Genomic DNA, 21,016 nt, shown 5'->3' with positions numbered 1-21,016 from the left:
TGTGTACAAATCCCACCGTTCCTTTTCGCTTTGTGATCCTATTCGGACTGGTATCCTTGGCTGGATCAATGCTTTAGTATTTCATGGGTGTACTTTCATAGACACTTTGTTCAGCAGAATTTGCATCAAGTCGGCGGTCAAGACTGGCGACGATGAAAACCGACAAGTCTACTAGCTGCAACTCTAAGAGCATTCGAAATCACCCGAGTCAGAATTGTCTTTGGCGGCTGCCTGAATAAGACTCGCTGCGTAACCTAGCGAGCCCACTCGTCACAGATCAACTGAGAACAGCAGGCACAAACTACCATGCGTGCATGCCTAGCACACTCACCCACACACCGATCGATGAATGGACGTTCGGAGTGCCAATCCCGGAGCGCCACTGCAGGGGATTTAGCCTCGCGTGGCGTCCTAGCCCCTGCTTCTGGAAGAGCAGAACTTTATTCCAAAAACGCCACGCGCTTCGCGACTTGCCTTGGAAACTCTCTGATTTTTTTTGGTTTCGGCTTCCTAATTGAGATAATATTCTCATGCGACGTCTTGCCCAATTGGTTGCCAAATTGTGTTTGGCAGTAGAATCCAAGGTAAACGGAGCAGATGCAGATCACCCATTCTTTTTGATTGCGCGGTATCTGGGGAAAATTGTCACAAAACGCACAAAGTAGCAAGGCTATAGTCCACATAGTCTGGCGAGGCAATGGGTTCAATGTGAAATTGCGCAGTAGGCGGGATCGTCGCGTTGTCGAACAAAGATGGCATGCCCAGGTAAAGCTGCAAAGTTGATCACGTGACTTGGAAGCAGGCCGGGTCTTTTTGCGGCCAAGATTACTTTACTTCCCTGCGTAAACTTCTTTCGGAATCTCTTAGTCAAAATCTTTTGATCTCGTGAATCACCTGTTTTCCAAAACCATTCAATTCTATCGCCTCAATTTGAAAAGTGCGATCCATGATGGCGCTGGTAAGCTACCCGGGACATTCCAAACAGAATTACGGCGGAAATTCGCATCATTATCTCAACTGAGAGAAAGCAAAACGTTAAGAAGAAAGAAAGACTCCATTTATTTGCAGTGACTTTCTGTATTTCGTGTCATTTACAAAAAAGGCATTCTGAGTATCCAAAGACGCCACCCGCTTCCGCGCCAGCAAAAAGCGTTGTTTTCCATTGCCAAATAAGTCCTTTGCGTTGCATTTAGCAATCTTCGCTCGCAACGATATGAGTACCATTACTCTATGACAATCCAAGCCATGTCATCGAGGTCCGTATCGCTTTCGCTTTCAAAACCATAGCCATCAGGCCTGGCCCCTGCAGCTCCCGCCAGATACCACATCGAACCAGCGGCCCAGCGCAGGGCCAGCAGGCAGAGCATCTTCTGGGCATTCAATTTGTTTTGAAACCGAATCTGAATCATTTTGCCGTCGTTCAGCCGACAGGCGTTGAGCCGCTCATGATCGGCGTCGCACGCAGATGTCGCATTCCCGGCCTTGTCTGCAGAGGGTAGCATCTGGTCAAGGCAACCGTCGCCAGGCGCGGCCCTCTTGTAGCAATTGATTTGGCTTCGCTCCAGAACATGAAACGAAAATGTCGCCAAGTATCTCTTGACAGGAAGTGATCGGTGGGCCGCCACACACACGGGCTCGAAGCCGACCATGCCCTTCTCAAAAAGGTCGCGGAGATCGGGGCTCAGAGAGAGCGCGTTCCAGTTCTTGTCTCCCTCCATGCGGAGGTCAGCGACACACTTGTGGAGATAATTTCGAAAACTCTTGTTGAAGTAGCAGTCTGCGATTTGCAGAACGGACTCGAGTTTTGGTAGGTCCGCAGAGAAGAGCTGGGGGGAAATGATCCGTGTGTAGCCAACAAGTCCCTTGACCCCGGTCACGATGCAGGCTTTATGGTCTCGCTTACCGAGAGACTTGCGAATGCACAGCGACAAACCAATCGAAAGTTGGGAACTCGAATCGCTTGCTGAGCCGAGATCAATTGATCCATGAATTACTGCCTGTGGTTAGCATACTCTGCATGAATGGTCCATAAATGGACTCTTAGAGGCATGCTCAGCTTACCAAGAGCGCCAAAAGTTTTGGCCTTGTCGCCAATGGATTTGACGACATGTGGAAAGGGAGCAATAGCGCGCAGAGCGATGGGGTCAAAAGAGTAAAAGATGGCATTCTGCCAGCCAGTAAATTGCCGCTGAGCGTCGTCGTTTGGCAAAGGCTTCTCGTACACGTTGGCGATTTTCTTGACTAGCGCCGACTTTTCTTTGTATCTGTGGGTAGAAAAGCTCTCATGAGGCTGGGAGATACTAGCATACGGTCTCCAGGGCCACTTTATGGCAAAGTCGGAGTGGTCCGCGGGTGTAGAAAAGACTAGGTCGCACATGTTGAAGAGAAGGTGGTGCGGTGATAGTACGGTGTTGATGAGGAGATTCAGTGCAGTGAGTTTGTTGAGGTTGCCAAAAATGGAAAGAAGAGCAAGAAGTCGTTTCATCTCTTATATAACATCTGCTAGTTTGCCCGTGGAAAGGGTTGATTGCATACTTTCCGGTTGAAGCATCATGGTTTAATTGCTGGCTTCTGCCACCAACGCCACCAAAGCTTTTCACCCTGGGAATCTGTGCCACAATGCATCTTCGAGATGCCTGTGCGAAGAGACCGATGCTTCCTCTTTGGAGCCACGTATTCTTAACTCGTCAGCCTGAAATGCATGCCAGTAGCGAAATCTTTTGCCTAATTGGCCAGATTTAGCAAGCTTTGAGCGCTCACACGGCTTGTGCATGTCGGCCCGCCAGAATGTAAAGCGTGGAAGGAAAGGCAAAAAAGTAGAGAAAAATCATCTGAAACCTCATTTACGAGTTTGATGAGCCGCATCAATCGTTTGAACCCAGCTATGGACTTTTTCCGCGACTTGTAGGCTCGTGTCTGCTTCAATTAGCTCATTTCACCTAGGGACGCTGCAAGCACTCTGCACCTACCTTCTCTTGTACAAAATGCATGCGCAATATCCCCGGTATCAACCTCGAGCGATGGGCGTCCGGGAGAATCGCCACGCGCTTCGTGCCGCGCAATGAAAGCGTCGCGCAGGTCATTGTCCACCCAGTGATCGTGCTTACCGTAGAAGAAGAAGAATTTCGGTGCAACATCACCACTGCCGGCCGTGGGAGTGGCATCCCACAAGGTGTCATCCCATTTGTCTTTGACGACGGATTTGAGTTCCGAGCGACCCAGGTGGATGGCTTGCCACAAGCCATCCCGGCTCTTGAGCCACTCGGCGAGGGCTGTCGCTGCTGCGGCGCTGAAACCGAGGTAATTGCCCCATAGCCACTGCAGCGTGGACTGGGGTACAAAATAAACAAGAGCCTTGGCAATGCGATGCAAGTTCTCCTCTACACCCGGGAGGTACGAGCTTTGCTGCAGGGCCGTGATCTTGAGGCCGCTCGGCGAACGGGCAATGTAGCTAATGGTGGGAAAGAGCAGGAAGCCATGCTTAAGGTTGAGGTCGGCTTTGGGGTCAATGGATTGACGGTGGAACGTCTCGACGACAATGTAGGCACCGATAGAGTGCCCGATAAGGATGATGGAGTCGTATGGCTGGTCATTGTTGTCGCCGCGGCGCTGTGAGGCAATATCCGCCCAAATGCCGTCTACCTGTCCATCTAGCTCAAAGGGCTGGTTTTGACTGCTAAAAGACTCATGGTCGTCGTCACGAAAGCCGAGGAGATTGCGGCCGTGAATGTCATAGGCTGTGTCGTTCTCCGTCTTGTCGAGCATCGCGCGTAGAGATCGGAGAAAATCGGTGTAGAATTCCACGACGCCTGGGTTCCCTGGGACGAAGTAAATAAGGCCATGGCTCTTGGAGATCGACTGCCTCGATGACGGCAGCGAGAGATGGGCTTTCATGACTGCGGCCAAGTTTCAATTGGTAGGTTGGTCCTGAGAAGTCAAGATTGGACGCGCATGTCGAAGCTCCTTAAGACGGTGTGGGGCTCTTGCCGAGGTTGAAGCCAGGCACGAGGGCAACCGGGGAATTTGATGGGAGAAGTTTGTCAATTGTTATCTCATCCTGATCGCTAAAAATTGAGACACATATACGCATTACACCGTCTTTTGCACGTTCCGAGACACTTCGCTGCTGGTGAGACACAGCGTCAGCGCAGCGACACTTGGCCCAGTGCACCCTCTCAGTTGCCTTCCAGGCCGACTGAAGTCGTCTCTGCGTGGCTAAACCTGCGGATACCAGTTCTTGTAATTCGGAGTTTACTTGGGCACGATGGGTCGGGGCACGCGACGAGTGCGTCCGACGTCATCCAATCATTCTTATGCGTGACGCGTTGCTTTGCGGGCAGAAGGGGAAGCACCGATGCTGCGCGGTCGTTAGTACTTCTGCACAAGTTATAGTTGATGGTAGCGACCAAAAGAAAAGAGGAACAAAAATCCGGGAATTATAATGCGCTTACCGAGACTGTAGATGCTTATTGACTGGCCTGGAGGAAGAGACAGGAGCTCGCCCTCCAAGGTAAAGAAGTCGCCGGCCTTTGCCCCGCAGAGGATGCGCTCTCCTGGCGGGCAGACAACCTCAACTCTGAGGTCGTACAGCTCAAAGCTATCGTCCTGATTGTCCCGCGTGCTCATTTTGAGATCAGTCTCTCGAGAAAGCGGCCTGATCTTGCCCAGTGTTGTAGGTTGTACAGCTCGGCTGCTCTGCCGGTCAAGGCTGCTGACCCGCCCGCTACCAAATAGCGAGTCTAAGGCGCACAAGTAACCCAGACACTATTTTCGCCCATTTGTTCATGGCGTCGCTGCACCATGTAGACAGCCTTGCGGTGAAATGGAACGCGGCCGCAACAGATCGAGACAACTAATCAACGACCACGCGTCTTTGTAAGAAGAACCCCTTGGCACCTTGTTTTCTTCACAGCGATTGGATAAGACTTTTGCCCCTATGGCCTCTCAAAGGCGTGTTTGTGTTCACTCACACCACAATGAACACTGCAAAAAAGAGCACATAAACTAGGATATCGGATCTTCCAAAGCAATAGTAACGAGGCGTCAGATTTATATACTTGTGCGGAGTCATATTTTAGCCAGGGCTCTTTGGTAAACCAAGTAACGTTTTGACGCTGCGGCCGCGTTTGGCAGGATACCCTGAGTACGCCACCTTCTCACAGCTTGAGCCCATTTACAAAGTCGCGGCAACTGGAGCGAGAGCGGACAGCTGTATAGCGTGATGACAGTATTCGAGTTTGAAGCGTAACGAGAGCTCAAGGTAAAGGCCAAAATTGCCAAGGGTCTGATCGTTTACGCGCAGCCTTGTCACTTGTGGCTGAGGACCGAAAGGTCCAGACACTCTAGCACCGCATCAATTCAGCCCAAATCTTTCTTCCACATTAACTCTTTCTTTTATGAGATGACTAGCTGCGCCTTTTTTTCAATTTGTATCCAAGGCATAGTCTCTTGGACTGGAAGGGCCATGACAAACGCTCGTCAAACCTCAGGAACCGCGATGCAGAGTCTCCTTGTCACTATCTCTTTTCTTTATGTTTGCTGGAAATGACGCTTCATCAAACATAATTCGGCATTGAAGTCACAGACAGCTTTTACACAAATGTCAACTACGTCTTTACTCCTGCTCGGCTCCCAACTAGAACTCAAAGGCCAAACGCTCCGACAATGTAGAAAAAGGATTTACCATAGGACAAGTCACAAAGAACGACATTTATAAAGCTAAATTTATAATGAAGAGTTAAGCTAGGAATTTTTCATCTGTTGGAGAACAAACACGACGGAGAGCGTTCTTGTAAGCGCCATTTATCCCTTTGTATCAAGCGCAACGTTCAAAACGACAGAGTCTATGCCTGCAACTGCCAGCATGACCCTGCTACGGATGTGATCAAAGTGAGGGTCCTTCATTTCCTGAGCGACAGATCGCGGGTAGATTATTGGTCCTCCAGCGTTGCTCTCGGATCCAGGACTCGACGAGTCAGCATCAGCCGCCTCAGGCAAATTACACACATCGATGCGGGCATGAAATTTGAAATGTCTGGCGAAAATGACGACACAGTGCGCTCTGGCTTCCTTTCTAGACGGAGCTGCTAGTGTCTGGTAGGCACAATCGTGATGGCGCTGCAGTACGGGTTGACGGACCGCGCTGCGGCAAGTGGACTGAGGAGGAAAGCGACAACGCGCAAATAAAACTGGCAGACAATTTTTACTTGCATCAGTCTTTTTGCTGGCCTTGCTCTTTGCGAGTGCTTCGATCTTGGTGCGTGCGTCACTGTTTGTGCTTTACTCTTTGTGCTGTGCCCAGTCCTCCTGCCGGCCTGGCCCTTTGTGCTTGTTTCATTTTTTGTGTGTGTCTCAGTTTCTCTCCCGGTTTCACTCTTTGCTCCTGCTTTATTCCTTGCCTTGCCTCGACTCGTTGTGTTGATGCTCAGTCTTCCTCTTGGCCTGCCTCTTTGTGATTGCTTCACTCTTTGCGCCTGGCTGGGTCTTTGAGCTTGTCTCCCTTTTGCGCTGCACTTAGAATAGGTATGGATGAAATTATTTTGCATCATAGCTTCAGGCAAATCTGCGTATAAATGTCAACGCTCCCGCCCTTCCATTCCTCCACCATCAATCACAGCTCACTCACAGCTCAACAACATCCCAACCATACGTCAACCACATCTCAACAAACCAAGCACACCAGTCAACCACCGAAAACCAATATTCACCATGTCTACTTACGAGGTTTGCATCTACTGGAGCCAGTCTGGGGCTCCTGCCCTCATTTTCAAGGCCAATGGTCAAAGCAACAGCGGCTACAGCTTTGTGCTGGACATTTATCAGGGAGGCCACAACATAGATGCCGGGTCCTTCGCCGGGGAGACTTCGTGGCAGGGTAACTTTCAAGCCACCTGCTCCCCTATCGGATACACGAGAAAGAGTGTCTCATTTGGTAGCATCATGGGGATCCTGGACGACGCTGCGGAAGGCACAGGCTTGACTGCCAAAAAGTGGGTAAGCGACTCTCTCAATGGTCTGTCCAGGGCTCGAATTATCACCGCTAGCCAGGCTTCGATGGGCCAACAAGATCTCACCATGTAAGTGTCTTTGCTGCGGGCAGTAACCCAGACAGCAGCGGGAATGAGGGTAGCAACAAGGATTGGAATTGTCATGGCTAGTGGGGTTTAGGGTCATTATCAAGACGTATCAGTACTTAAACCATCTGAATTTTGCTAGACTAAACTCTCATTCCACTTTGATTGGGAGGCCGCCAAAGCATAGGACCGCGTTACATGTGACCAAGCAGACCTATGCAACAACCGTTCGTCCGCGTTGACCAAGTGTCATAAATCTCCTCCTCAATCCAGCTGAAGTTTTGAGACTGTAACACAAGATTTGGGTAGAAAAAGAGGCCATTCAACATTCCCATGGAATCATCGCCATGCTAACACTTGATTCACAACTTGTCTAGTCACTACAACATAGGCAGTATTGACAGAATACAACGTCAATGTATAATGCAGACTGCTTAAAAGTCCAGCGACGCAAATCAAATCCACGATATGCCCTTCCGTGCTCCAAGCACACTTGGCAGCCTTGCGATACACTTTCAATACTAAGCAGCCTCGCCGATATAGATGCCATGTGACCGATCTATCTCAATGAACTTGTTCTGCAAGAAGGGCCAGCCGAGGACAATTTCTGGCCAACGGTGCTTTTGTCTCAACAGAAAGTCGGGGTTTTGCTTCTGAATTCTTCCCACGACGGCGCCGAGGCACCGATTCGTTCCGATTTCCTGGAGCAGGAGTTTCTCACCCGGAATCGTAAAGCTCTTCAAGACATCAAATTGGCGCTCTTTCGGCGGCTCAAATGGCTTCTCCTCATCCATTTGGTCGCGCATCGTGTAGTTGGAGAATTCCACCACAACGTCAGGAGGATTCCAGGTGCAGGGGACATGCCAGCCCTCGTAGCCGTCTGGCAGCAGGAACTTGCGCGCCGCCCTCTTACCAAGTTTCTTGTAGTAGTGCACCGCCATTGGATAAGGCAACGCAATATACGAACTGGTCGAATCGATACCCGCAGTAAGGGCACGTCTCGACCTCATTACCTCCTGGCCGATGTACAGGGCTGAAGTATTGATTGTATGGTGGGCATTCGGAACATGCTTCTTGACCTTCGTGTTGGAGTGCCAGAAATTGAGGAGCTCACCAGTATAGCGGGACTCATTGCGCAGCCCCAGTCCATGTGGCCTATGCCGCTATTAGCACCTTACCTGTGGTTTTAAAAAGAAGATTGGATTCAATGGATGACATTACCTCCTTCCTCCTTGAAGGTCATTGAGAACCTCCAAGACCACAGGAAGTCGGTTTTACCGAGAGCAGTTAGTAAACTCGCGGGCAAGCGCTTCCCGATGTCGTACTTGGGACCCAAACCAAGAACATCCGAAAGATTTCTCTCATATACGAGGCGAGGATGAATTGTCTTGGCGACACCAAACTCCTGTATCCAGTAGCCGATAGCATTCTCTCCATCGCCGATGCGGGCGCGGTCCTGGTAGATGGTGCCCTCGACAGTCGTCCAGTCTGGGAAGGACAGTTCAAAGTTCTGGTAGCCCTTCTTGTGGACCTTGTGCACGCTCTTGTTGTTTGGCACGTAGCAAGACTTGCCTGCGACCGGCCAGCCACCGTCCGTGAAGGGGGATTCACCTATGACCCAGGTGGTAGCCATGCCGGTGTGGACGTCCAGGTCAAAACGCTGAGGAGGATCGCCTAGCTGGACAGTAACGGTGAAGCGGTGTCCAAACGGAGATGGATGGAACGTGAGAGGCCAACTGCCAACACTCCTGGAGTTGGGGCCGCCTGTGTCAGTCCAAGACGGCTTCCAGGAGTAGGGCTTGGCTTTGGAGGTCTCGTTGCTCTCGATGCCAATGAACTGATTTGGCTCGCCATGGAGGGTAGATTCAGCGCTGACGGCGACAGCCATCATAATCAAAGATAAACAATGCATCTTGAGCTGGTGACGACGACAGCGAGCTGAAGTATAGTAGTAAGGCCGGTGTTGTGTGAAGGCCGGGGGAAGTAGATGCACTTTGGCATTTGAAGTGAGGCGCGGACACGAAAATCGAGGCGCGTCAAGTAGGTCGCCATGCCAACTTAATGTGAAGTCTATTCGCGTTAATTTTCTCGTGCGTGTTAATCTCCTAGTTGCTCAGCTACGTGTAGTAGCGTAGGGTTACTTGAAGATAGCGAGCATTCAACTGCTTTCACACGAAGTCTAAAATCATAGCGGTTTGTTCTTTCTTCACTGTTTTTGAGAAAAGCAACAGCGCCTCCTGACAATTACAAATGCAGGATCGCCATCCGACGGCTTTCGCGCCATCGTCCCATCGAGCACGTAGAGAGCCGTGTCAAAGCCGATGGCCTTTGTTCGACTTTTCGGAGTAATGAAATCCACACAGAACTCCCAAAATGATGATTCACAGAGTAAATACCTATTCCGGTCGCGGCTGGTTGCTCATTGGCTGATGGGGGTCGTTGTGATCAAATGTCGAATACTGACTGGCTCACGGTCACGGCCATGAGCAGCAACTTTTCCGCTCCACAAACTGTAAGCGCCAACTATATATACCCAAAATTGACTATCAATTCTGAGCTACTCTTTTCAAGCTGTATTCACTCCATCAGATCAGCAGCCATGTCTAACCCGCCCATCAGCCTCTACGGCTCCTCGTACCCCGTCGCCAAGGCCGCCCTCGAGGCCGCCACCGCGTTCCTCCACCAGGCCCAGGCCGCGCCCGGCGCCGACGACTTGCCCCATGCGCGTCTCTACGAAAACATGAGCCCTCTTTCCACGCAGGTCCAGTACGTATGCGACATTGTCCGCAACCTGGTCAATCGCACCACGGGGCAGGACATGGGCGCGGCGTGGGCGGAGGACTCGAGCCTCTCCTCGCTCGACGACATGCACGGGCGCATCGCCGCGGCGATGAAGCTAGTCGACGCGGTCGATGAAAATACGGTCAATGGCAAGGCAAACGAGACATTTACTATGGAGACCAACAGGTATGGCACGGTGCACGTATGCGTGCACACGTTTGTTTCGACTCATGTGCTGCCGTATCTGTTTTTCTACTTGGGGATGACGTATGGCATCTTGAGGAAGGAAGGCGTGCCTTTGCAATTGATGGATTACATGGGCCCTTTTAACAATATTTCGATAAATAAGCCAGGAGCAGTTTGATTCCTCTTGACAAATAAACACTTTTCTTATGTGTCAGGTCGTACGTGATGAGGACCCCCGGCGGCTCCGATCTCAACCCCGCATCATCTCTAGTTTGCCTCTGACAAATCGAGTCTACGATCAAACAACCAGCCAATATGGGCCACATGTGAGTGTAAGAAAGACTGCGAGGGATAGCAATCTAATAATTTTAAATAGAAACATGATGGACGATGTCATCATCGGCAATCGTACGTGCCGCCGGGAGTCATAGTGTATGGTCCTGGCTGACCGGGCTTAGTTCCTCCCGAGCACATCCGCTCCGTCGTGCGGTCACTGCTATCAACCGGCCCTGAAGTTCAGGCGGTATTCCGTGATAGCGTGCGACAAAGACTGCGAGATTTCCCCCCTGGCTTGCCACCGCCGAACGAGCTATTTCCCTTTCCGGATATGGTGTCGCCCGCCTGCGCAGACTACCTGGCGGTTATTCGATGCACATTCTCCGCCAAGTTGGTGATAGAGGCCGTGCCAAGGTATGTTCTTGAAAGCATTTTCGGATGACAAAAGGACTGAGCGTTTCAATGTAGTATGTGCCATGTTATCGAGGCTGTTCCCAGAGCCAAGGCAAGCTGGGTGTCCGGGTCGCCGCTCGATCAGATGCTGGAGCGTGTAGACGGCGACGTGGTACAGGCCATGCAGGCCATCAAAGAAGTATCTCCCTCGGCCGCCGAACTGGAGACATCCCTAGACGCGATGTTTGCAGCCTTGGCCAAATGCCAGAGTTACTGCGAAGCCGCGGGTCTCAGGTATCCCTTTCAGCGCGGCACGAGACAAGTCCAAGATACTGCATCACTTTTACTGCCCAGCAAGCAGCTTGCCAAGGCCATTGGTATCGGTGCACTAGACGTGAAGCTTCCAACGTCTTCCGAAGTAGAAACGTTCAGAATAGGCGAGCGAGAGCTCCCACGGCTCTTCAACGGTCTGTGGCAGATGGCCTCGCCGGAATGGGGCTCCTCGAGCGCCGAGCAGCAGGAACAAGCACTCGCCACGCTGGTAGAGTCTGGGTTTACAGCGTTTGACATGTCGGACCACTATGGCGATGCGGAGCTCGTGTGTGGGGACTTTCGCGCGCGACTCCCAGAAGAGGTCAGGAACGCGACGTACATGGCCACAAAGTGGTGCGTGTTCCGCGACATCCAGACGCCGGTGACGACGGACTGGGTGCTGAGCCAGGTGAAGGAGCGCTGTCGTCGGCTGAGTGGTCGAGCTGACATGCTGCAATTTCATTGGTACGATGTAAGTTTCGGCCATTTTTCCTACAGCAGCACAAGCACAGCTAACAATTGCTGCAGTACGAGAAAAAAGAGTATTTGGATATCCTCGTTGAGCTAGTCAGCATCACCAAATCCCACCCCGAGCTCGTCACCGACATTGGTCTCTGCAACTTTGACTCGCAGCACACCGCCGAAGCATGCGAGTACCTCCTTGCCAAGACTGGCTCCGTCGGCCTCGTCTCCAACCAAGTCCAATTCTCCGTCCTCGACTCCCGGCCCCTCAAGGAAATGGTGCACGTCTGCGCCAAGTACAACATCAAGCTCCTCACCTACGGCTCCTTTTGCGGCGGATTCCTCGCCGACAAGTGGCTTAACCACCCCGCGCCACCCGACAGCTACGGCGGCCTCACGCCCTCGCAGCGCAAATACCTCGATACTCTGCATACATGGGGCACGTGGACAGAGTTCCAGGAGCTTCTCGCTGTGCTTGAATCTGTGGCGGGGAAGCGCAGTGTCGGCGTCGCTAATGTAGCGGCCCGATGGGTGCTGCAGCAGAAGGCGGTCGGCGCGGTCCTGGTCGGCACGCGGCTAGGCGTGTCTGCGCATGGTGCTGATAACATAGCTACGTTTGGCTGGGAGCTGACGGAAGATGAGATCGCGGCGATTAATGCTGGGGCGCTGGGTGAAAAAGGCGAAAAAACAGATGCTGTATTCGCCAGCATGGGTGATTGCGGACAAGAGTATAGAAATATGCATAAATAGGTAGAGCGAGAAAAAGAATGAAGAATTCATGACGTCTAGAAAATGCTGGTACTCGAGACTACGTATATCAGTACAGGTATCGAACTATTAGGGTTTGCGCACGGCACAAACAATACACACTTGTACAGGACAAACCACCTCTTTCTACTGCGAGTCATTAAATCTTGACCGTCTTCTTCACCTCGACCAGTCCGACGCTGGCCTTGGATACCACGGCCCAGCGTGGCGCGTACCGCTTGAATTCCGTAAAAGCAGGGATGGTTGTGGCCACGTTGGCGTCGCTCCAGCTGCAGCTCGCCGTGATTTCGAACGCGTCTGCTCTGATCTTGAGCTCGTCACTGACATGCGCCTCATTCTTGTCCTTCTCCGCCGGCTCGCTCGCGATACTACGGCTGCCACCAAGTTGCAGACTGACGTTCCACGGACCCTCCCACCTGCGTCGCCACAGGCGCACGCTAGTAACGCCGCTGGAGGGTCGCTTCTCAAGAGGCGCAGCATTTTCCACAGCGAACCCCGAAACGGGGGATGAGAAGCTAATGGTGCAGGTCCTGGTGTCGATAGCGTCCAGCTGTAGATTGACAGACTTGCCGTCAGAGGACTTGGTTGCTGTGAGTGTCACCAAGTCTCTATTCTCGAAGCCGGGCGCCACGTCAGGAGGCTGCGCGCTTCCGTCATAAACGCAAACAGCAACGCGAGATTCGGTTGCCGTGCAATTCAGACTCTGGCCGGCGGCTCCGGGAAGCGCTTGAATGATTTCGCGGGTGTACTCTGGAATGCCGTAGATGGACACCTGGTTCGTGTTCTGGTCCAGGTCGATGGTCTGCTGGAAGAAATACTTGAATCGGTAGTCGGACGAGAAGGGAAAGGCAACCAGGTTGTAGATGAGGGTGCCGATAAAAGCTAGGAACAAAAAGGTCGGCAGCTGGTGCTTGACACGGTGGATAAAGGGCGTCAGCGGGAGTAGCAGGATGACCGTCAGGAATCCGACGGCCAAAAGAGGCGTGAGCATAGCACTACCGTCGACGCTCGTCTGGGCCATGGCCGCGGTCTGAACAAGGGCCGTGTTGCCAGTGATAATCAGGTGAATAGGAGCAAGAAGAAGCAGCTGAATAAACCAAACCCAGCTAGGAAGAGAAGCGGACCAGGATTGCTCGTTGGCCTCCGCGGTGTGCGTGGGTGCTGGCTTGCTAACAGGGTCATCGCCATCATCATCGGGAACATTTCTTCTTCTATAAGCTGTAGCAAAAGTGGTTTGGTCGTCGCTGTCAGCACCGCCATAGCCCTCTTCGTCAGCTCTGAGCGGGGTGGTTTCAGTCGCCTCGTCCTCTGCATCGGTCTCCTCGTCGTTCTCCTGGTTGTTGCTCGCAACATGATTGTTTGGCGGGTCTGCGTCCTGTACTTGTCTAGCAAAGACAGCCTTGGATGGGAGCGCGAACATCTCAAGAAGGGAAACAAGAAGGGCCAAGAAAACGCCGGTGTGGAAGAAGGCGGCAAAGTAAAACGCTCCCACGTGGAAGCGGTCCTCGCAGACGGCGACAAAGATCTGGAAGGCCCAGGTTATCGCAAAAAGCCAGATCAAAGTGTAGCCGCGGTGCAGGGCACTGGGGCGGACGTAGCTGGAACCTCGCATGATAAGCCAGAACGAAGAGTAAAAAATTGACATTGACATGGCCCAGCTATTGTCTGTTAGCTAACGTTGCGATAAAGGTTACGATAGACTTACACCGCATAGCTGCTGCTGTAAATGATGAGTGGGTTCACTTTACCCACGAGTCTGATTGAGCCAAATGTGAGAGCACATGCAAAAATCAAAGCAAAAGGGAAACGGAACAATCCTCGCCAGCCGTTGAGTGCAAGCAGGCCATCGCTGACTCCGGAGTCTACTTCGGTGCTGCTCGCGAAAAAGTAGTACTTATCCTGCTTGATGAGAAGGACGGTGATAACAAACAGGATGAGAGGCGTCGCGATGAGGAGCGTCAAGGTCCAGGCAAAAAGACCCCTAAGCGCAAATGTGGCCCAGGCGCGTCCGAGAAAGTCGAACCATACACCACGCGTCGGTCTACCGTTCTGAACCAGGTCGTTTCTGCCATCGGAGCGATCGCCGTGGAATATTGTGCCGCTGGTGTCGGAGAGCGACTTTGTGGACGACAGAGCAGCGGAGAGCATGTGCCATATGCTGTTCACCGAGGCGTGCCGAGTGTCATCGTCTTCGGTGTGATAGCGCGAGCGAGGCTCGTAAAAGGCAATATCCATACCGCGCTGACCGTAGTGGCCTGCGAAGATCTGATAGTCGGTACCACTTTGAATCACACCTGCTTCGAACGCGTCGGCAGCAATGATGGATCCAAAAGGATAGGGGCTTGAGCCGTACGCCTTGGCAACCTCCAGATCCGTGGTGCGGAACAACATGGCGCGACCGCCAGCTCCAGCACCCTCGAGGTTGACAAATGTGTGGCAAAACTGGCGCAGCGGGCTGAAGCCAAAGGCAATAGCTCCGAGCAGACCGTCTTCTTCGGCATTGTTGAACAGCAGAACGATGCCGTGCTTTGGCTGGTTGCCCTCGGTTGTATAGTGGCTCAGCAGCTGGAGAAGACTGATGCAAGACATACCATCGTCAGTAGCGCCGTAGGCCGTCGCGACACTTGCACTGATTAGCTATCTTCGGAACAAGAAGAACAATGGCATAACTCACGAGTCGTAGTGGCAGTTGACAAGGACACCACCTTTGCCTCGGAAAGTCTCGGCGGCGTCCTCGGAGTTCCACCACTCGCCTTCGGGGTCCTCCTTGCCGTGGATGTAGGCATAGAAGTTGGTGCCCTCAAAATATTGCCCAGATGAGGCGCCGGAACTTCGGCCCTTGACGGTGCTTTCGGTAATAAATGTCGCGTTGGAGATTTGGTCATCAAACAGAGTCACGCCAGGCGCTCTGTCGGCAGCCTCCGTGCGAGCACCGTCAACAGTGCGGAAATCAGCGCTCCATACACGACCGCCAGAGTGGTCAACGGTGTAGGGAATCTTGTTTTGGTCCAGAATCTGCTTCGAGCGGCGGGCGAGGTACTCGCGGACCTCGTCGTTGGCGTGGCTGTTGTACGGGTGGTAGTGCGCGGTGATGCGCTGCAGGTCGACCCAGGCGTCCGTCAGGTTGACACCAGCCGGCAGCGCCTTTTCTTTGGGAATCGCGGGGACTGTCTCGTGAACGTAGAGGAGCGGGATGAGGACGGCGAGATAGGTCACCGTGGTCCAGAAGAAGACGGGCCACGGCCGAAAGGCGAACGGATTGAAGCTGGCCATGGCACTGTAGGATGGCCTTGAAGGGGCCGTTTGATGCCGTCCGATATCGAGGAGAGACGAAATGAGGTATCTCAGCGGGCTGAGATCTTTTACTGATTCGGCACAGTCATTGCGCACTTCCTTTTGGGAGTGCTGTTGAGGGAGGCCAAGGGACGCTCCGAGAATGCGAACGGGATGGTCGGTCTTAGCTGAGAGCGGAGCTGAGCTGCTCGTCATACCAGCGAGAGGGCAGCTCCACCTGCTAGACACCTGCTAGATCCCCTGTAGCTTGCGCTGTGCGGGGTACGTACATGGCCTCTTCGCCTCAACCGCTGCAAAGCGCGGTAGTGTATTTATTAGCACGTCGCCACAATACGAGACACAGGCCAAAGATTCTGATCCAATGCGCTTTTATTATACGGCGCATATGGCTAACTATTAAACCAGTCCAAGACTATAATTACACGGTGATGTGGTGGATTACTGTCGTTCGTCCTGCTGTTAGCAATAAAAGCCTGACGCCTTTGCATTTCAAGCCTCTGCTTGCTCGGAACGTCGCAGTAGCCATGGGTTAGTCTGTCTTTCGAGGCCGGCAGTTCATCAACATCGATCCTGTAATACTGCGGCGTTTTTCACCCAGTTTACGCGGGAGGGGGAGGAGGAGGCGGCGGCTGATCAGTCGGCGGTCCGGGAGGGGGAGGCGGTCCCTCACCGGGGGGAGGCGGCGGTGGAGCGCCACCGCCAGAATATTGCTGGATCAACGAGTTAAGACCGGCGAGTCCAGGGGGGGCATCAAGACCAGGTTCAACCTTGGGCATTCCGGGAGGTGCCGCCATGCCGGGGGCAGCTCCGTAGCCACCGCCACCATATCCAGCATACCCAGGGTAGCCTCCGTAAGTTGCATCAGATTGGCCATATCCGGCAGCGGGCTGCTGCTGCTGCTGCCAGGGAGGCGCGCTGCCCGGGCCTCCACGACCACCGTCGTACCAGCTGTCGCCCTGACTATCTTGTCCACGGTTGCGATCACGCGCCCAGGGAGCAGGACCACCCGAGGGGCCGTTGCCAGCATCTCTGTCGTCGCGTCGGGATCTCCAAGGCGCAGGACCTCCAGTTGCTCCTCGCTGCCATGGCTTGGCGTCGCCCTCGTCGCCGCCACCGGGACCGGCTTCGATGCGAGCAGGAGGGCCAGAGCCGCCGCCAAGTTCTTGCATGAGTTGCTGCAGCCAGTCAGTATGTGTCTGTAGTGCAGTCTGTGGAAACAATGGAACTTACTTCGTATTCGCGATCAATACCATCACCAGCGCCAACTCTTCCGGCGGCGGGTCGAGCACCATCATTCCGCCAGCTAGCGCCTCTCTGTCTATCAGGACAATCGCGAGCCATGTGGCCTGCATTGCCGCAGACTCTGCAAATAATACTGGCGGTATAGTTTTGCTTCTCAGGGCAGTCATATTTACGATGGCCAATCTTACCACAGTTCTGGCAGGCCTGGTTTTCGTCGTCTCGTAGAGTACCGTTCAGCGCAGCAAGCTCTCGAAGCTGGTTACGCTTGAGCTCGTTCTGGTTTTCTGGTGTAGAAGCAGCCTGCGAATTGTTAGTTGGGGCGGATGGATGTGGCAAAGGGGGGGCTACACGTACCGTTTCAATGACATTATGAATCAACTGCTTGGCCTTGTTGATCTTGTCCTCGTTGTCGGCCATGACCAGGCAGTGCAGGTCCTCTTCCTGGTTGCTGGAGTGAGCAGCGTCAGAACGGCCTTTGCCTTCCTTGACGGAACCTTTGCCGCGAATAGCAATCTTGGCGCCCGACTCAGTCTCCATCTTCTTCAAAGTGTTGCCACGAGGGCCAATAAGTAAGCCAACTTGATGGGGAGAGCTAAGTGTTAGTATCATAGTCAAGGGGCGAGAGAAAGTAATGTCAAGAGTAAGCCCGCTTCGACGAAGGATCCCATAACCCAGGCCCAGCCCAGCGGCCGGGGCGGATCAGACTTCAAGCGAGGGTTTGGAAAGGGGAGACAAAGCATCGTCTTGGTTAGGGTTGAAGGGTTAGCAATCATACTGAAGTTAATCTCTGGATAGTCGTTAACAGGGACGTAGACCTTCTCCTGCGTCTTGGTAGGTCTACGATAATCCTGTGGTGGATGGTAGTTAGGGATAGTCTTCATGGCCTTTTCGATCAGCTTGTGTCGTTCGTCCTCGAGGCGTTTGCGGTAACGGTATTCGCGAGTGTTGACACGACGGCCATGGTTGTCGTACTGGGGAGGAGGCGAGGGTGATCTAGAAGTAGAATGTTAGCAGTTAGAAATGTTGAGGCTGGTCTGGAATATGCGCACCTGTCGCCGTCGGCAGGGACTACATCGTCGATGCGGAGCTTCTGGCTAATCTCTTCGATGCGGAGATGAAGAGTGTAAGCTTCCAGCTGTTCACTAGTCATGGCAGACGTGATCGCAGTAGGGAGGTTGATCAGGCCAGCAGCTTTGTTTTCCGAAGCATCACCCCAACGATTGCGCTTTTTGCGCTGGCGAGGACCGCTTGGTTCGCTCGTACGGGGTTCAGGGTCGCGACCACGCTTCAGATCGCGATCAGGCGTCGAATCACCGTCACCCTCTCCATCAGCGCCAAATCGCCGGCGGGCGCCGAGTGGGATGTTGTTGGATCCAGTGATACCCTGGTTTCTCCACGCCATTTTCTTCGGTCTTTAGAAAGATGATTATGAAGAATGCGGGAAGGATGCAAAGGCAAGCAAGGTGTTGAGTGGCCAACTTTTAGCAATGCGACCGCCCCGGAAGAACCATTCTCCGCCAAGCAGGCAACCGCGCTGGGCGGCTGATATAAACGAGCACACAGTTGAATGAAGATTTAATTTATAAATTATTAAAATGCCCATCCAATGATTGGCGATCATCGGATTTACTCTTTTCATAATGATGCAAAATATTCTTTCCGTCGGCTGTGTGCTAGCTCAGCTCCGCTGTCGCAAGCAAGCTGGACCAGTCGATATCAGTGTCTAGATCCATATCAAGAATATCCATCTCGTTTACACCCAGGTCTGAGAAAACTCCAGAGGCGGGTTCATTCTCAGCCCATAGCCAAGGCTCAAGTCCCGCACTTGTAGGAACAATAGCTGGATCTGTGCCTGGGACAGAGCCTTGAGGTTGGCTCGCCTGATGGCCGTAGATGCCGTCGGCCGTCGGCCCGTCGCGGCCGAGAGCAGCAGGGTAGGTACTCTGAAACTGAGGCAAATTTAGTGCTCCAGTTTGAGTTGAGTCAGAGTTACTACTGGGCGCCGCTGGTAATTCATTTGTGCTGACAGCGCCCGGGGACAGGGTCACGATACCCAGCCAGCGCGAGCGAATGCACTCGATGTTGTCTTGGCCAGGAAATGGGCCAGGGCTAGCTGGCTGGGTCGTCTGCCGATACTCTTCATCAAGTCGTTGCACAGCAGCCGGGTCCTGGCGCAACCGCCTGAATTCTGCGTCACGGTGTCGTCGGGCCTTGACGGTCAACTTCCTGATTGGCACCCAAATGTTGACGGTTTTATCAGCTTTGTACTGCGCAGGTATCAGCCACTGACTCTGCAAGGCGAACCATGCACGCTCCAGGAGCGGCGACCACGGTCGTTGGGTCGCAGAGAGAAGCAAGTAAACAATGGCGTAGATGTGGGTGTATGTCTGGAAAACCCAACGCCAATGTTTGCATTTTTCTTCATCATTGAGCGCATGGTTATATTCGGCCACTTCAATGGCAGCGACGAGTAGTCTGTCTCTTTGTTGGTTCGATGACAGCTCCTGCGGTGCAGACATGATTGTTGGCAGGTACAAAACAAGCGTCATCTTTGCAGCAACTAGTCGTGCGATGATAACGCCAACCCAGTATATGATGTCGCCATTCGGATTCGAGTACCGCAGGTAGCTGTGATCCAATCTTGCGAATAGCTGGTCAAATACTGCACTCGACATTTCCGGCGATGCTGAGCCTTCTTTTTGGTTCGCAATCATTTTCCTTTCGACGTCTACTAGACCGCAAGATACTTGAGTGATTGTCATGTCGGTGATTCCTTCTCGCTCTTCTGGCATTACCTTTGTGTCAAGACTAATATCATTATCATTGATGTTGAGTGGCAGTTGAGTGTCGAATCCATCTTGTAGGATAGTGAGATCTGTTCCCTGATCCCCTGATGCGCGAGCATCAATCATGATAAGTGCCCACCAGACTCGTCGCCGCATCTCAATTTCATAAGGTGTCAAGTTTGGAAAGTGGCTGCCATCACGATGGAGGCCGATAGCCTGTGCCATCCGAATCGCAATGCCCGCCATCATCCAAATAAACCTAGGGCTGTCATGGCGACGAGCGAGAAACAAAAATATCGCTATTGCCTGAACCAGAACAAGAGTTGGGTTGTTGAGAAAGTCAGCGCTGGCCATCGCTTGCTCAAAGCCAACGCGGAATTTTAAGTTGAGTTTCGCTTTCGTTGTTCCGAAATTGAGACTAACCTATGTCAAACATGTTAAGATGTCAAACATGATAGAGAAAGTACTCGTAGTGCTCACATCAGCCTCTTCCATAGATGTAACGGCGGCATAGTAAATGGCGAACATGAGCGCCGAATCCGTAGAAGTCAGAGCTGACAAGTCCCCACCAGGGACTTCACGAATCAATTTTCGAACAGTCGGAATATGAGCAACCTGCGCGATCGTGTTCACATTCGTGGCGAATATATCGATCAGGAACGGAACTTGGGATGGAAGAGGTTGACAGTCTCGAACACTGGCTTGCTGGCGTAAGTTGCTTCCAAACATGAAAGCGTGGCGCTGCGCAGGTGTACGGTCCAGTTCAAGAGTAGATGGATTTGTCGCTGGCGAGGAAACTTCGTCGTCAGACGTATCAGATTCACCATCTACCAGTCGCTCGGTCTCGATTTTGAGTGAGTCAAGCTGTGCGATGGATTAGCTCATAAAACGGTAAGCTGCAAGATTGAGGCATACCTCGTCACTAATCTGCGACCAAAAACCACTTGCGACATACTGGCTCTGACCCAAGTCTCCAGGGATGAGTCGCCCCGGCTGTCTATGTGCTTGTGAGTTGGAGCCGGTCGAGGCCGGCGACGCGGCTTGTTGCGGTTGAGCCGGCCACGCCTGTGTCGATGAGGGCGATGCTGAACCATGAACGCTGTGACTCCCGGCAACTCGCGCCTGGTGTAATTCGGCGCTGAGATTTTTCACCAATTCTTCTAGATTTTGCAGTCGACTCATGACTTGGTTCGACCCAGCATCGGCGGGGTCAGCCGCAGCACTGCCGGCGTGCGCCAGACGATCCAGCCGTCTCGCCCATCTCGGAGGCTTATCATCCGGGGGCAGAACGCACGAAATTTGAGCCCGACGACAGTTGGAGCATGGCGACTTCTTATCGCAGCGTACTTTTCGGGTGCGGCATGTCACGCAGCTCCGCGGCTTGGATACGGTCCCTTCACCACCGGCTCGGTCACTTTTCGCGTTTCTCTCGGACGAGACAGT

At 52.9% G+C, this 21,016-nt stretch overlaps 9 protein-coding genes across 9 annotated transcripts; 3 read left to right on the top strand and 6 right to left on the bottom strand.

Annotated features, from left to right (window-relative positions):
* Window positions 1–1,223: 1,223 nt before the first annotated feature.
* Window positions 1,224–2,377, bottom strand: LMH87_009337 (uncharacterized protein; the record flags this gene model as incomplete). Its single annotated transcript, XM_056196313.1, has 3 exons — window positions 1,224–1,993; window positions 2,062–2,264; window positions 2,310–2,377. The coding sequence occupies 3 exons, from the start codon at window positions 2,375–2,377 to the stop codon at window positions 1,224–1,226; spliced, it is 1,041 nt and encodes a 346-aa protein (XP_056053475.1).
* A 219-nt stretch (window positions 2,378–2,596) lies between these two features.
* Window positions 2,597–4,626, bottom strand: LMH87_009336 (uncharacterized protein; the record flags this gene model as incomplete). The annotated part of the gene is made up of 7 exons (XM_056196312.1): window positions 2,597–2,678; window positions 2,761–2,764; window positions 2,848–2,916; window positions 2,970–3,818; window positions 4,094–4,123; window positions 4,193–4,357; window positions 4,452–4,626. The coding sequence occupies 7 exons, from the start codon at window positions 4,624–4,626 to the stop codon at window positions 2,597–2,599; spliced, it is 1,374 nt and encodes a 457-aa protein (XP_056053474.1).
* A 2,082-nt stretch (window positions 4,627–6,708) lies between these two features.
* On the top strand, window positions 6,709–7,080 carry LMH87_009335 (uncharacterized protein; the record flags this gene model as incomplete). Its single annotated transcript, XM_056196311.1, has 1 exon — window positions 6,709–7,080. One exon carries the CDS (start codon window positions 6,709–6,711, stop codon window positions 7,078–7,080), a length of 372 nt encoding a protein of 123 aa, XP_056053473.1.
* Window positions 7,081–7,594: 514 nt separating this feature from the next.
* LMH87_009334 (uncharacterized protein) lies at window positions 7,595–8,964 on the bottom strand (the record flags this gene model as incomplete). The annotated part of the gene is made up of 3 exons (XM_056196310.1): window positions 7,595–8,228; window positions 8,295–8,304; window positions 8,352–8,964. 3 exons carry the CDS (start codon window positions 8,962–8,964, stop codon window positions 7,595–7,597), a joined length of 1,257 nt encoding a protein of 418 aa, XP_056053472.1.
* Window positions 8,965–9,672: 708 nt separating this feature from the next.
* LMH87_009333 (uncharacterized protein) lies at window positions 9,673–10,218 on the top strand (the record flags this gene model as incomplete). The annotated part of the gene is made up of 1 exon (XM_056196309.1): window positions 9,673–10,218. One exon carries the CDS (start codon window positions 9,673–9,675, stop codon window positions 10,216–10,218), a length of 546 nt encoding a protein of 181 aa, XP_056053471.1.
* A 137-nt stretch (window positions 10,219–10,355) lies between these two features.
* LMH87_009332 (uncharacterized protein) lies at window positions 10,356–12,233 on the top strand (the record flags this gene model as incomplete). The annotated part of the gene is made up of 5 exons (XM_056196307.1): window positions 10,356–10,366; window positions 10,417–10,448; window positions 10,499–10,730; window positions 10,785–11,493; window positions 11,550–12,233. The coding sequence occupies 5 exons, from the start codon at window positions 10,356–10,358 to the stop codon at window positions 12,231–12,233; spliced, it is 1,668 nt and encodes a 555-aa protein (XP_056053470.1).
* Window positions 12,234–12,390: 157 nt separating this feature from the next.
* LMH87_009331 (uncharacterized protein) lies at window positions 12,391–15,524 on the bottom strand (the record flags this gene model as incomplete). The annotated part of the gene is made up of 3 exons (XM_056196306.1): window positions 12,391–13,909; window positions 13,957–14,874; window positions 14,926–15,524. 3 exons carry the CDS (start codon window positions 15,522–15,524, stop codon window positions 12,391–12,393), a joined length of 3,036 nt encoding a protein of 1,011 aa, XP_056053469.1.
* A 620-nt stretch (window positions 15,525–16,144) lies between these two features.
* On the bottom strand, window positions 16,145–18,189 carry LMH87_009330 (uncharacterized protein; the record flags this gene model as incomplete). The annotated part of the gene is made up of 6 exons (XM_056196305.1): window positions 16,145–16,255; window positions 16,313–16,720; window positions 16,776–17,087; window positions 17,142–17,365; window positions 17,563–17,780; window positions 17,837–18,189. 6 exons carry the CDS (start codon window positions 18,187–18,189, stop codon window positions 16,145–16,147), a joined length of 1,626 nt encoding a protein of 541 aa, XP_056053468.1.
* Window positions 18,190–18,460: 271 nt separating this feature from the next.
* LMH87_009329 (uncharacterized protein) lies at window positions 18,461–20,755 on the bottom strand (the record flags this gene model as incomplete). Its single annotated transcript, XM_056196304.1, has 3 exons — window positions 18,461–19,996; window positions 20,054–20,437; window positions 20,489–20,755. 3 exons carry the CDS (start codon window positions 20,753–20,755, stop codon window positions 18,461–18,463), a joined length of 2,187 nt encoding a protein of 728 aa, XP_056053467.1.
* Window positions 20,756–21,016: the final 261 nt, after the last annotated feature.

This window comes from Akanthomyces muscarius, chromosome 5 (assembly GCF_028009165.1).
Source record: "Akanthomyces muscarius strain Ve6 chromosome 5, whole genome shotgun sequence".
NCBI classification, from domain to species: domain Eukaryota; kingdom Fungi; phylum Ascomycota; class Sordariomycetes; order Hypocreales; family Cordycipitaceae; genus Akanthomyces; species Akanthomyces muscarius.
This window is presented reverse-complemented; position numbering and strand designations above follow the sequence as displayed.